The sequence below is a fragment of the Arvicanthis niloticus genome, chromosome 9 (assembly GCF_011762505.2).
Source record: "Arvicanthis niloticus isolate mArvNil1 chromosome 9, mArvNil1.pat.X, whole genome shotgun sequence".
NCBI lineage: Eukaryota > Metazoa > Chordata > Mammalia > Rodentia > Muridae > Arvicanthis > Arvicanthis niloticus.
The window spans coordinates 6,838,421-6,853,753 of NC_047666.1; the positions used below are offsets into that span (position 1 = coordinate 6,838,421).

The following is a 15,333-nucleotide window of genomic DNA, read 5'->3' on the forward strand; positions in this document are numbered from 1 at the left end:
AGGTGATGAGTGGAGCTGGGATGGAGTACAACTTAACCTCATGAAGCAGAGGCTTCCATTGCTTTCTTAACACATTCAGTGAGAAGCCCATTTGATATCTTGTCAAATGTTCCTCTTGGTGCTATCTTCCTGTATAAAAGCACCTTCTACATTGACTGTGAAAGCTCATTTGTGCATACAGGTTGTACCAGGATGTAGACAAGAACACCCTGATCTTAGGTATGTTTTTACACATGAAGAGCCTGTGAAAAACAAAGAAGACCTGTTTTTTTTGTTTTGTTTTGTTTTGTTTTAACAGGATCTCTAAACACATTTATTAAATAAATTACAAAATGGCTGAGTGAACTTTGCAAGTCCTTTGACCTTGATTGACATTGGGGAAAAATGATTTCTTTACATATATTTATACAATTTTTATGATTCAATTTTAAAAATTAATTGACATTCTTTCTATGTTTATAATTAGACCAAGCTAATGGCTTGATGCTACTGGGATGTTTTCACATAGCACGCTGATGCAGTATACATATATTGTTAACATTTATCTACCCTTAGTGTCATTATATTTATGTGGTGATGCAATATTCTGAAAGTATCCTCCATCATAAAAGGCTGTAACTTTTGCAGGATCTCACATCCAGAGTTAATAATAAACCTCTAGGTCACCTATGACTTAAGACTACTAGCCTACTGTGTACTCAGTTTGTTTAACCTGCCTTTAAGAGGACAATGTAACAGTTGACTTTTCTTGCCTGGGATTTCCCATGTAATTAACATTTACAACCTAAGCTAATGCATGGATATAATCTTAAATTATGTACCATGCCCCTAACCCAGACAATGCCTGTGTATCATTTGCTGAAACCAGGAAATAAGGAAGTTGAAAGCCACTTACTAAAATCTACTATAAAGGTTGAAAGCAACCAGGTATGGATATTGGTTGATAAATAATGGTTTTGTTTTTTCTGGGTCAATTGGGATCAGTTGGAGCCAGGGACTTAATCCCTTGTAAAACTGTTAGAGATTTCTGTAAAATATCCCACTCCTTCCCATGTGATACTTTCTACGCTGTTCAATACAGAGTGAAGCCCTTTGTGAGGGATAGACACAGCATTAACAGATAGACAGATACACACAGAGATAGACACACACAGACACATGGACAGACAGAGGCACAAGACAGCCTTTAGGCAGGTATAGGTTCAGACTCATACAACAGACAGATGAGGACCAAGGGTCGAGGGAGCATGAAGCAGAGAATTCAAATATGGACTTGTTCCAAACCTTTGTATAATTAGATGCACTAGAAAACTGCAATATTAAACAACTTTAGTCTGAGATATTAGAAAGTCAAATGCATCTGGTAACATTTAGAAAGTCGGAGGCCTTTCCTTCCTCGTATCATTTTGAATAAGTAAGCATAGACCTTTACTAATACCATACTGGGAGAAGTTATTTGAAAGAAGATGGGTCCTTCCTCAAGACAACACAGGCTGTTACTACTGATTTTAGTTGCTGTTGTGGTTTGAATAAAATGGCCCCCATCGGCCCATAGGGAGGGGAACTACGAGGATGTGTGACTTTGTTGGAGTGTGTGTAGATTTGTTGGAGGAGGTGTGTTACTACGGCGTGGGCTTTGAGGTCTGAGAAGATCAAGCTTCTGTCATTGTTCATTTCCTGCAGATCCAGATATAGAACACTCATCTGTCTCTCCAGCACCATGTCTGCTGACATGCCTCCATATTTCCCACCATGATAATAATGGACTAAACTTCTGAACTGTAAACCAGCTCCAATTAAATGTTTTCCTTTATAAGAGTTGCCATGGTCACAGTGTCTCTTCACAGTAATAAAACCTTAACTAAGACAGTCGCCCGCCAAAACTAGATGGTAAGACCTTATTTCTGAAGGCACCTTACTCTTTGATTGCTGAACACAGAGAAATCAAGTAGGGACTGATTTGGAAAATTCCTCCCAATTGTTCAGTGTTCATCGTGCTGGGAGGGGTTATATAGGCCACTGAGGGAGAAAAGTCATCAATGCTTTTACCCAGTGGTAATGCCATACGCTACAATATCAAAATGCCATGCAAGATATGTCCACAGGTATAATAGTGCCAGAAACATTACTGGGGGCAATCAACCACTTTCTGATTGGACTTGAATCTCTTCCCACAAGAGAAAATTCAAATGCAATACTGTAAGATGGTCAAAAGCTCATGTCTGGAGAGGTAATAGACTCAAACACGGAAGAGATATGTTCTGGTTGTATTGTTAAATAGTCATGTTTTCTAAATACTTGTTTATACCCATAGATTAGTAGTATTCTCAATGTTGGTCAGAGAAGCTTCTTATGCAGTAAGCAGTGCAAAGACTTATAACTAGTCAAAATCCTGAGAAGTAACTATTTAATGATCAGCATGATTGGACCATCTGTAACACTCTTAACTTGCAAGGCTCAAGAAAGCATGACCGAAAAAAAGAACAAAAAGAATGCAAGAGCATGAGGGTAGAGGGGGCCTTGTGAAACACTGTCTTCAGAACACCACAGGGTTTGAGAGTTCACTCACAAACTCATACTGAATGTAGTTACCTGCATGAGACCTGTACACGATTTAATCAGTAAGTATCCCAGTGTGTGTATGGGAGAGGCACATGGTTCCTCTCCCTAGCTAAAATTGGCACATGATGGCTGTTGGGCCTGGGGGAATCATTTTTCTTTAAGGGTGTAGCCTTTGGTAAGTTGGCCATGATTTAGTAAATAAGTCTACATGTATGCACATGCAAGCAACCCCAGTTAAACTAAGTCGGGTGCAAAATGGGGGAATAAGAGAAGGGAATGGGGGAGGAAATCCGATTAAAATACACAGTTGGTAATGGTAATGGAGTGACAAATTAAAACAGCCCCACTTGTTTCACACCGATTCAGCTGTTTTGTTTGGACAGAGGTTAAGGCAGGCTGTGATCACTGGGAAGAATCCGGCACTGTGGATAATGAATGCCTAGGTACAATGTTAGTGCTGTGTAGGAAGACGAGAGTGTGGAAGTTGATATCCACTATCTCTCCTTGCTGAGTGTTTGAGGACCTTGGGTGGAGGAGTCAACCTTTTTCTCTAAGCCTTGTTTAGTTCATCTGTAATATGGGACACAGAGCTTTGCTGATGAAATCATCTTGAGGACTAACCAAATGACATGTGTCAAGAGCCTGACAAGAGTATTTATTAACTCTCCATTTCCAGGGCTGGTGAGATGGCTCAGCTGGTAAAGGTCTCACTGTACAAGCCTGATGATCTGAGTTTAATTCCTGAAACTCACATAAAGGTAGAAAGAGAGAACCAAGTCACAAAGTTGTCCTCTGATTTCCATGCACACCTTGTGACATGTACACATTCTCCTAGTCAAACATTACACAGACACAATAATTCCTCTTTTTCAAAATAAAGATGTTAAGGGAGCCTTTTTTTTTTTTTTTTTTGTAAATAATTGAATTGACTACATTTTGATAATACATATATACGGCCTAAACCAGGAACCAGAAACTATAGAAACCTACCCTATTCGAAGTGATCTGTTAAATATCCCAATCAGAGAAAAAATCGGCAACATGAGGGCCAAGAAGACCATTCCCGACAAAAGTCCAATGTCTTGAATATTATCTAATAAAGGAAAGAAAAGTAATTTTAACTGGGCATTAGTGTCTTTGTGATGACCCTGGTAATGTTCTCTGTACCCTGTTTAAAGTGACAGTCACTGATCTCAAAGGGAGGGGAAGCAGAATCAACCTTTACCTACAAAGTGATTGACTTTCCAGATTGCCTGACTGTATAACCCAGGAAACCATCTTCGGTGTGAGGAAACTGGACCACATCTATCTGAGGTCAGTGGTTTTTAGAAGTGCATCTTTAGCAAATGTGGTCAACTCACATAGACGTATTTTGTGTGAGTATGTGTTGTGAAAAACTCCATTTGGTTTGTCTGACAGCTGAGAATTCCCAACTGCTGTGACAATGTACAAAGCTGGGCAAAGTCACAACTAAGATCATCCCTGTAACCTTTCCTGTGAGCCAAACATTTATCTGTGACTCCTTATCATTCTTCACAATGAAATTTTACCTATGAGAAAGGAGTAATTCTACTTAGAAAAATATATGCTGAAAGAAAGAAATCAAAATTGCCACATCTTGCACCCTTTAAAAAAAACACCCTTTTTTTTCATTCTGAGGTTGACTTAATGTCTTTACCTCTCTTAGTATAATGTATCCAACCTGTGTTATTCGTAGGCTCATCACATTTTTCTCGCTAGCACAGGGGAAAATAACCTCAATATTTTTACATCTAGAGAAACTTTAGATGTGACTGATCGGTTTGGAACTTGTTGCGGGGCCATTCTGAGCAGCTGCCTCCTTTCCTTTCTTCTTCCATCCTTACCTCCCTTTCCCACTTTTTTTTTTGTTTAATTAGCACTGGGTAGCTGCTGACCCTGCATTAGTCACTTCTCTGCTCCATTTACCTGGGTGTCTCCAAGCTGTTCTTTCTCATCTTTAAACTCATCTGCCAGACAGGGGCCTGTGAACTTTAGTCTCTCTCAAATTCTCACAGACTAGGGAATTCGTATTTTTCCTAGGGCCAAAGAGTTATTGTTGAAAATTCTAAGCAACTAATGAGGTTACAAGCTGTGGCCTACCCTTGAGAATTAGAGCATAGAATTAGAGAAAGGGTTATCAAAAAGCATGGTGCCTGGAGAAATGGTATAAGGAGACAGGAGGGGCCAAGAGCCAAACTCAACTCTGCCATTCATCAGCTCAATGACCTTGGGGAATAATTATAAACTTGTTGAGATTCACATTTTAGTTTTCATAAGATGGCACTGTCTGTCTAATGGAGCAGCCATGAGTCCCCAGCCTCCAAAATTTCCACAGAAGTTTCAATGTGTATGTCTACAATTAGGAGTCTGTACGGGGATGTCTTTCCTGCTTCATACTTCTGTGTAACACATAACATTTTGGTTTTTGTTAATAGTTTTATCAAGAGTAGAAGCTTCATGAAGACAAAAGGTTTGTCTGTCTGTCTTTCTTTTCTTTCTTTCTTTCTTTCTTTCTTTCTTTCTTTCTTTCTTTCTTTCTTTCTTCCCTTTCCCTCTCTCCCTCCCTCTCTACCTCCCTCCATGCCCCCTTTTTTGACAAGGTCTCACATAGCCCAGCCTGGTTTCTAACCTGCTATGTATCTTAGGTTTTGAACTATTGCTCTTTCTGCTCCCACCCCCTCCTTGCACAGGATTATAGGCATACACCATTTTGTCCTGCTTTGTCCATTTGTTTCATTGTTAATTTCCCATTGCCCAGAACAGTACTTGGAATACAGTTATTTAACACATATTTGTTGAATAACTAACAAAAGTGCAAAAACATCAGTATGACCTGCAAATTTTCTTATTTAGGACCTGTTAGACTTATGTGCCAGGAAGTAAATAGTTTACTAGTTAAATAGTCAGGCCTCAAGTTTTCCAATGTCAAATTTCAATTTAGGGTTGTATTTGCCCATTGTAAAGTTTTATCTAATATTTTTACATGCCTGAAACATTTAGATGTGACCATAAATTTAAAAAAAAATTATCAAGCCATACTAGCAAACAAAATGGGAGCTGGTTCATCTAAGAGGAAGAGCACAGACTTGTGTACTTAAAAGAATAGGGCTTTAGCATTTGGGAAGCTGAGGCAGGAGGCTTGCTGTGAGTTTCTGGACATTTTGGAACTGGGCTACAGTGTGAGACCCTGTCTTTAAAAACAAAACACAAGCAAATGAAAGGAAATCAAAAGAGTAATATTTGCATTGTTTCTAACAGCTTTGTACATTTGAATAGTTTTCAACCTGCCTGAATTTCAGCTTTCCCATCCATAAAGTAGATTCATGGCATTTATCTCAAAAGCTCTTGAGATTGACAGATGATGTATATACAATTTTAGCACATGGTGGGTAGGTGGCATATTTTTTAAAGACATTTTTGGGACTTTAAGACCCAGAACCTATTGAAATGACAATGTAAGCACTTCAGTACCTCAGCAGACAGGTGCCTCTGATCTATTGCTTGCATTCAGTGTAAGCACATTTTGAACCTAATCAAGTTTTTTCCCATTGAAAGTAGCTGGTTGTTTTTCTAAGAAATGTTGACACATTAGCTTTGGTGTGGAAATTATCTGCTGAAGAGCTGAGTAGGCCTCAGTGAATATGCATGTGTACATACATAATATACACATACATACACGTGTGTGTGTGTGTGTATGTGTTTACCTGAAGTAGGGTGTCCTTTGAAGATGGTAGCAGTGAGCATCTCAATCTTCTGAGGTTCATGAGATGATTTTGATGTAACCTGGGAAACTTAAAAACCAGAAAGAGTGTCAGCATTTTAGGTCTTAGCATTCAGATGGCTCACTCTGAGACAGTCTTCTGTTTGGAAATGATTAAACTTGTCATTCTAATAGGTTCAGAGGGTGAAATAAAGCAAGGTCTCAAATGAGCACATTTCTTATTTTCATTTCAGTGACTACATCTCAAAGGAGGAACTTCTGCATGGACAGTTAAAAACTACACCAGGCTTTAAAATACCAACGTGGCTAGCAATTTCTCTTGGTTTCTAGGCAACAAATACCAAGACAATACCAAGATAAAAATTCCACCCTGCCACAAAAATGCACAGTGACTTGTCCCTACTTGGTTTCTTCAAATGGGTGATGCTAAGAAGCCTAAGCTTTTTGACGGTTGAAGTTGTGTCACCTCTGCCTTTGGACCGGCTCCAGCTTAGCTGAACTAAGATGAACTTTTATGAGCAGATATTTTGGGGTTGTAATACAGAGGCGAGATGTCACTAAGAATTCTCTGCTGCTTTCCTGCTTCTGTGGCTCTTGGCCAGTCCTGTCTAGCCATTACACTTTCAGGGCCCCAGGAATAAAAGCTTCAGAATTGGGTGGGGTAAGAAGGCTTGGCAGTTACTTTACTTTAAGTCTGAATTCAAAAGTTCCAGAGTAAGCTTGCCCATCTCCTGCTCCCTAATCACAGAGAGCAACCAAAAGGGACTTCATGGACACACCCCTCAACATCGGCAGAAGACAGCTCTGGCTCCAAGGGAGGATCTAAGTTCGGCATCCCCCAGACCCCAGCTATCCAGCTACTCCCGTGTCACTTTTTAAACTCCCCTTCTGAAAAAGTGTCTTACACAACTCGAGCTATTCCTGTTGTCAAGCCACCAAAAGGCTCATGGGACACTTGTTTAAAAACAGACAACACATACTCAAAGAAAATGTTCCTATATAGGCCTTTAGAATTTTTGAAAAGGCTAATTGTATGGTGGCAATTTCTGTAAACTATGGGCTGGAGATTTTAGAAAAATCATCAGGAAACTTTAATGTCTGTCTTGTGTTTTGACAGAAAAAGGAAAGTGTTTCCTGTGAGTTATGGCATCATTCAGAAATTGTTTTGAGCTTCTCAATGTTTGCTAAGTTTTGTCTGCACTCTAACAAGTGAATTCTACTAAATTCTAAGTGGTGAAGGTTATGTAGTCGTGGCCAGCAGCCAAGCTTGCTCATGCAGGGGAGCAGCGATAATTCTCACAACTCAAGAAGAATCTGCAGCTACATGCTTTCCGGATCTTAAAAGCAGAAATACAATATTAAAATGCAGCATAATTTTCCCTTGGCAAAGGCAGAGGTTTACAACATACATTGATGTTATTTTTATTTTAACTTTTACTATGTGAACACTATCATTTTATTTTAAAATAATAAATTGTGTTTTTATTACAGTATAATATAATTTTGTTGCATAAACTACAGTTGATTTTGCAATGAAAACTTCACTGTGTTATAAAGTTATATTATATGAAAATAACTATGTTTCATATTTATTAACCTTAATGAGTAGATTTTTTTTTAGAGTCTGTTATCATAGCTTCAAATCAATGAGTTACATGCATTTAAATTAAACTAGTCATTTAAAAGAGTGTTTAATTATGAGAGGGTAATTTTACCAAGAATTAGATATCTGAATAAAATAACTTATAAACAGAACTATCAGAGAAGAAACGAAGTCTATAACAATTTTTTAGCATAGGACTGACATGAAGCCACACATTCACCATGTTATACCGCCACCACGTGGCTAGTTGGTTTCTTTATAAATTTAAATTTCTTTTTTTATTATAAAAGCAAAAGTTATGGTGAAGGTATTGTAGCAGGAAACAGAAGTGTGAGATAAAATAACCAACTCTACCCTCTTAATTCACCAGCTATTAGTATTTCCTAGTACTTTTAGGTATTTTAACATACGAAAGCACTCACAAATAGAAAGCCACACACACGGACGTGTTCCCAGGTGTAAAACATTGTTTATGTCAGCTTTGACCACCAAGCCATAGCTAACAGGCTGCAAAAACTCATGCTATCTCTGTTATTTCTTTATTACCCGTGGGATTCTGTTAATAGTGGTACAATTTTGACCTGCAGTAGAGTGTTACATTGTATGACTAGTATATCCTTACAAGATATATTTGAGGATATTAAGAAACCCAAATAATTTCTAATTTGGAAAGATTTTTTGATGTAGTTGACATATACTGGCATTGAAAGTAAGAGTGATCCTCCTAGAATACAATGTGTCTGGAAAGAAGTTAGACTGTTTTCAGTAAGAATAGTTCCTTATCCTTGGGCAAAACACAGGGCATAAATATAATCTTTAGCCCAACAAATACCAGGCTAAATTAACCAAAATTTACTTCAAAGAACTAGTTTTGGAAATAATGTATTCTATTTGTTTTTTTAGGGTTGGTGCTAAATGATCTCCTTAGCTCTTTACTCTATACCCACCTCTGGCAAACTGTCATCACTGTGAGGCAACCATTCCGTACTTTCCAACGTGTTTCGGGTGACCTCACATGCTCTCTGCTGAGCCTCACAATGATGTCTAAACTTTCATCATAACTAAGCATGTCGTTTACTGGTTGTTCAAAAGAAGACTTAGACATGGTCCCTGACTTGCTAATGTCACCTACGAGGCAGTTGAAGAGTGGAACTTCTCATCTAGTTTTTATATTTACTTTGTACTGGTCGCTAGTCTCATGAGTTAATACACTTTTGCATCAGGACAATTTAGGGTGGTGGCTCCACCAACAGTCTGGCCCCAAAAGAGAGCATTGCTTCTCTGAGAACAAGCCACAGCATTGCCTGGTCTCAAGGGCCTCTGGGTCACAGCACAGTGTGTATTATGGGGCTAAAGCACTGAGCACTGATTCTTTCAATCTTCAGCTAACTGGTTATTTTCTCCAGATATTTTTCTTGACCATTCAGTAAACACACTAATTATGAGAGGTGTGGAAAGTATAGAAGATTATGGAAAGCATACAGGATTTCAAAACATAGAGACACTTATCTTAAATAGTTATTAAGTATCGTTTCCACATCAGTATCCTACTGGAGACCATATGATTTAACAGTGTTGCCATGTGTCTTTTCCATTCAGCATTATATAACGAGCACTTTCTCATTAAAATTACTCAAAACACACTTATGATTTCCTAATAATGATCATGCTCATACAATACAGTATCAATTCGATCACAATTCTATTGAGAAGCATTTTTGAATACAAACTGTTGACTCACATAAAGTAGTTCAGATCCTAGCTCCACCACTTGTAATTACATAATCCCAGACAAATGATTAACTGTCTTTGTGACTTCTGCTCTTCCCAGTAAAACTGGAAATCAGCCATGCTTCACTCAGGAATTTCAATGTCTTGGTTACTGTTCCATTCTATGAAGGAACACCACAATCAAGACAGCTTATAAAAGAAAACATTTAATTGAGGACTTGCTGATAGTTTCAGAGAGTCATTGCAGGAACCATGGTGGCAGGCAGCCAGGTATGGATCTTAGAATAGTAGATGAGACCTTACATCTGACCCGAAAGTTGTAGGTGCAGAGGAGAGACAGAGAGGAAAGAGAGAGCCAGATAGCTCTGGGCTCACCTCCTCCAAAGAGGCCACACCTCTAATGTGCAAACAATCCCAAACACAGAGACTAAACATTCAAAACATATAAGCCTATAGAGGCCATTCTCAATTAAACTACCACAATGAGACAGTTTACCTAAAACACTAGTACCATGTTTTACATAAATTAAAGCCTCAAAGACATTTTCTATTGCTAGGTTGGACATTTAAATTGGCTTCAAATTCTTCCTATTGGAGTTAGCTTTCAGACAAATGACATTGCACATGGATGTCCTCTTATCTGTTGATTCCTTCCCACACATCTCAAGCTCGATATCTCTAATATTCTTCAAGGCAGTATTTCTATAAGTGGGTTTCTTTTGCTACAAACACAAACATCTATGAGACGGTTTTACTTACTCCTTTGTCAGTTTTTGTGTCAGTTAAGGACTGCATTATAAGAACTTAGATCAAAGATGACTGATGTGTTGTTCTGTTATTTCTTTCCGAAAGAAAGAAGAGTCAAAGAAAAAGGTAATCTTCTTTTTTACCCTTACTATTTTCTTAAAAAATATTTGTCTCCTTTTGGTCTCTGTCTTTCCAATATTATTTTAATATTTCAACGGTGTAACAGCATTTAAGTGCAATCATCCCTGAACAAAGCTGTAATGGTGGAATTCAATACCGTCAGACCAAAGGCAAAAATTTGGTCTAGGTATATATACTGATTGGTAAAGTGAAGATACTGACCATAGAACATCAGGCAGGCATCAGAAGACCAAGGATTCATGCATTCCTTCACTGTAAGTTAGTTTACAGAGAAAAAGGAAGATGAACAAAGGCATCCTGTGGCAGTGAATAAGAGAACGGAAACCAAGATGCTGTTCAGGAAAATTCCGCAAGCCGTGTGGACCACATCCACACGATGAGGATCGGAAATCAAAGCATGTCAAAATTTTAGAGATAAGAATTTTAACTGTTGTCAAAGATTCTTCAAAGGCCTAGCCTTGTTTTGGAGCTCAGTGCTTAAGTCTGAATAGTCTAGTAGCCCCTTGGGAAGAACAGCTCATACTCTCACCCACTGAGTAATCTCTCTAGTCCTTCTGAACTCTTGAGTTGTGACTTATAGGAAGAAGTACAGTAGTTTACTAGAGGTGGGACCAGAAGATAAAACCTCAATAAGAAATTTAAAATGGTTCATATTTCAAGGAAGACTGTGTTCATTTCACAGTTTATTAACAAGGAATCTACAAATTGTAATTCATCTTTTATGTGTGAATGACAAATCTCTAATTATAAATGAGGGAAAATTTGGAAAGCACATTTTGCACAGTATTACTAAATAGCATGTACATTGAATTCTATTAACATGTTTTTCCCCTTCTTTATGCACTAAATGTCCTGAAGAACTAAGGAGCACCTAAATAGTTGAGCTGGTGATGCCACAGTCAGTAACCTTACAGGAACAAAGTGAAATGAAGTTTCACAGCTTGCTCACACTTGCCTTCCTTTGGAAAACTGTCCAAATAGGTGTCTGTCTTCTCTGGGAAATGTCTACTGAAAGTTGCAGTTTAAGCACTAATTAGTCATTATGAAATTACTGCTTTTCCCTTGGCTCTCTAACTTCATAAAAGCATTGCGAAACTGGAGCCCTTTTCCATTACAGAGAGGCCTGTATGACAGAGTAGTGTTCAGGGAAATGACTTGGTTTTCAGTATTGGTTTGCTACAAATTATTGACATTTTTTCCTTCTAATTTTGGGTATTTTCTGTGCTTAGAGACCCCAGGGGTTTCTACAACAGCTGCCCAGGTTGGTGGGTTAGAAGCCCTGAGCGGTTCTGAGTATCACTGAGGCCTCACAGCCAGATGAAACCAGATGTGGCAGAGAGGGTCACATGGACAATGAGCATTCCTGAGCACAGACCTGCACAGAACACAGGTTGCCAAGGATGCCTAGGTAGGCAGACTCCCAGGAACGCGGTCAGGCAGTACCAGAGAGAATTGTTGAGATTCTCAAATAGCCACTAAAGCCTGTAATTACTAAAACAGGGTTCCACACTTGTGTCTCCCAGTTTTGTTTTGTTTTGTTTTTAATCTATGCTGGGTGTTCTTTATTAAAGACACTAAGCAGCAGAGCCCCAATCTGTCTCCAAGGCCTCTTGCTAATTTGTGCTGCTTTCGAAAACACTTCACAAATGACCAGGTTGCAGAGCTGCCAACTCTTGCCCAGGCTTTCCCATAAAGCCCTCTTTCTTTCTTTCTTTCTTTCTTTCTTTCTTTCTTTCTTTCTTTCTTTTTCAATTTTCTTTTTTTCTTTTTCTTTTTTTTTTCATTTTTATTGGATATTTTATTTATACTTCAGATGCCATCCCCTTTCCCCATTCCCCCCTTAGAAAACCCCTATCCCATGCCCCCTTTTCCTTTTTGCACTTATACATTATTTTAAAAAATGTTAATCAAAGGCTTTATAAGTTTGGTAATGCTCAATCAGAGGTGTAACCCACTACCCAACCTAGATATATCAACTATCTTTGACTGGTGGAGATACATGAACATCTGCCTCCCTGTCTCCCCCTCTTTCTCTCTCTCTCATCACCTAGCTTCTCCTCTCCTTCTTCTCCTCCTCTCCTTACTCCTTTTCTTCCTCTCAGGACTCCTCCCACCTTAGCTCCTCCTACATATCATCCTTCCTGTTAAAATAAAACCTTTTTCTCAAAATACAATTAGAGCATAATTATGCCAATTTGTACCAGTGAGGTACAAGATAGTCCTAATACCCAGTCCATCATTTTGTTGACTAACCAGAACCTCTGTCATCTATCCTAACTAAAACACTTAGTTCTGAACCTAAAGCCCACTTTCATAATACAGCTGAACCTAGCTGACAGATTTCATTGAAGGCACAGAGGTAGTGCCTCCACCGTCTTTTTGCAAGCAGAGCCCAGATAAACCCAGTGCGCACGAACAGATCATTAAACCAAGCATAAACTCTAGAAATGAGAGCAAAGAACTCTAAAACTATGTGTAGAAATGCCGGGTTGGCCGGGCAGTGGTGGCGTACGTCTTTAATCCCAGCACTTGGGAGGCAGAGGCAGGCGGATTTCTGAGTTCGAGGCCAGCCTGGTCTACTGAGTGAGTTCCAGGACAGCCAAAGCTACACAGAGAAACCCTGTCTCAAAAAACCAAAAAAAAAAAAAAAAAAAAAAAAAAAAAAAAAAGAAATGCCGGGTTGTGTGTAGTAGATGAGTATGTGGCCTTGGGAGCCCATCCATCTTTTATTTATATTAGTGAGATGCTTGAGTCCCTGAAAACTCAATCTGGCATCTTCTCCCTTGCGTTTGGTCTCATTTAGATGGTGTTGTTTGTCTTTGTTTTCTATTTGAGTTAGCTAAGGAACCGAAGAAGAAGCTGGGAACACCGAACATCGAGAGCTGGAAACGAAACCTAGGATGATTGCTACTGTTTGGTGGGAGGAGGCTCTCATTATATATTCCAGGCTGGCTTAGAGTTGTCCAGCCTGCCCTTGAAGTCCTGGTGAGACTCATGCCTCCGTCCTGAATTACAAGTAGTAGCCACCGCACCCAGCGCTTCTCTGTCTTGAAGGTTGCTCTGTCGGTTAGAACACTGGTTCTTACCCGTCTGATCCGCACAGGCATTTCCAGGACTCCCACTCTGAGAAACATTGTACTTGATATAATTTACTCGATTAAAACCATCTTGGAAAACTTATCATGAATTGTGCACGACTATCCTACCTTGATTTACATCTGTCTTTTCCACATGTTCTTTTTTCTTTTCTCAGACCGCCTCCTTCCTGATAGCATCGCAAGGGTTTTGAAGTCCCGTGGCTTCATTATCATCACCTCAAATTAAGCCTGCTTCCTCATCTAGTCATCTAGTTGTGACAAGGTTTGAAGGAGTTGATGGCGTCTTATTATTTTCTTACTTGTGCATTTTATAGTGAGCCCTCCATTAGAAAGAAAACTCTGTTGTCGTGGTTCTATTATTGGCATGTTCAGAGCGTGTAGACAAGTGGCTGGGATCAGGCTGGTGCAGTCCATTCCTACGTCTCTGGGGAAGGCAAACAGCACAGTTGCTCTGGAACCCACAGCTTGAGCAAGCCAGGGCTTGGCTGTTCACCAGTTTTGTAACTTTCGGCAAGTGTTTAGGGCCTCATTGCTTTCATCCACATGGGAAACAATGATTATGCTGTTTTTATAAGCAATGGCTGTGGCAGTAAAGGGCAGTTCATAGGTAAAATGCTTATAAGGGTCCCACCCATACTAATAGCCAAGAAATGTTAGCTTTTATTTAATATTCTGAAGACACCAAGTCTTACTATGTGACCTTTTGAGAATATGCAAGAACAAAGGAGAATGGCTGTCTAACCAGAAAAACTTCCCCCGTGGGTGTGCTTGACTTTCTATTCTGAGGAATTGATTGGCCTTTTTTTTTTTTTCTTGTATAAGGCTTTACTTTCCAGTAAAAGTAAAAAGAAATGACATCATGCAAGCCATCAAACTCTTACTATAAATGAGATGTTTCAGTTTCTCTTTGAGGTGGGTTTTATTTTTAAACTTTTAATTGTTGTTACAGTTGGCAGTCCTGAGGACTGAAACCAAGGAGTCAACTGCTCTACAACTGGACCAATATCTCAGCTTAAGACCAGTGTTTGGATGCTTGTGCCTTTCCCATTTGTTCACTCATCAGCAGGCTCTCACTACATAGCTTAGGCTGGACTTAAACTCAAAATCCTTCCTCTCTAGGCTCCCATGTGATAGGATTTTAGGCATGTGCACCCATGCCCAATGCCCAAGACCAGGCTTTAAAGGCAAGAAAAAGACTTTCTTCAGAGAGCAGCAATACAAAGAAATGCCTGTAGCCTAGCTGGATAAAATTTTGGAAATCAACGACACACAAGTAATAAGTTTAGAAAATAAATCAGAAAAGTTCTCTGTGGAAGGGACATTATTGCTTCAACTGTACTTCCTTAAAAATAAACTCTTAATTACTTGGAGCTTAGCTGCTGAAAAAGACCTTCATTATCAAGCAAGCCAAAGCAATTTCATGGCAACAGAATTTTTTTCTTTTCAGTCATAAATCATGTCAGTCTTCATCTGTGTTGACTGCTTCTTTTTGCTTTTATTTATATTTGTACTTATAAAGCAAAGCAATTTGTTATGTAATGATTCTTTTCTATCTTCTCTGGAATAAAACTTGTCATTTGCTTACTGAGGTTCTTAAGCATGTATAATGCCTGCTGATGTGCTTATAAAAAGATAAAGAGATATAGAATATGTTCTATGGGGGTGTGGTGAGGTATGGGGGAAGGGGATGTCTCAGTGGGCCCATGCTG

The 15,333-nt window shown here is 39.0% G+C and overlaps 1 protein-coding gene across 2 annotated transcripts in view; it reads right to left on the bottom strand.

Annotated features, from left to right (window-relative positions):
* Il23r (interleukin 23 receptor) overlaps window positions 1-15,333 on the bottom strand; it is a 59,948-nt gene that overhangs the window by 3,328 nt on the left and 41,287 nt on the right. For both annotated transcript variants that reach the window (XM_034511174.2, XM_076939891.1), the window contains exons 8-9: window positions 6,288-6,374; window positions 3,553-3,655 (exon numbers count right to left, since the gene is read on the bottom strand). In XM_034511174.2, the coding sequence (XP_034367065.1) occupies window positions 3,553-3,655; window positions 6,288-6,374 (190 nt within the window). The remainder of the gene's footprint in view (window positions 1-3,552; window positions 3,656-6,287; window positions 6,375-15,333) is intronic.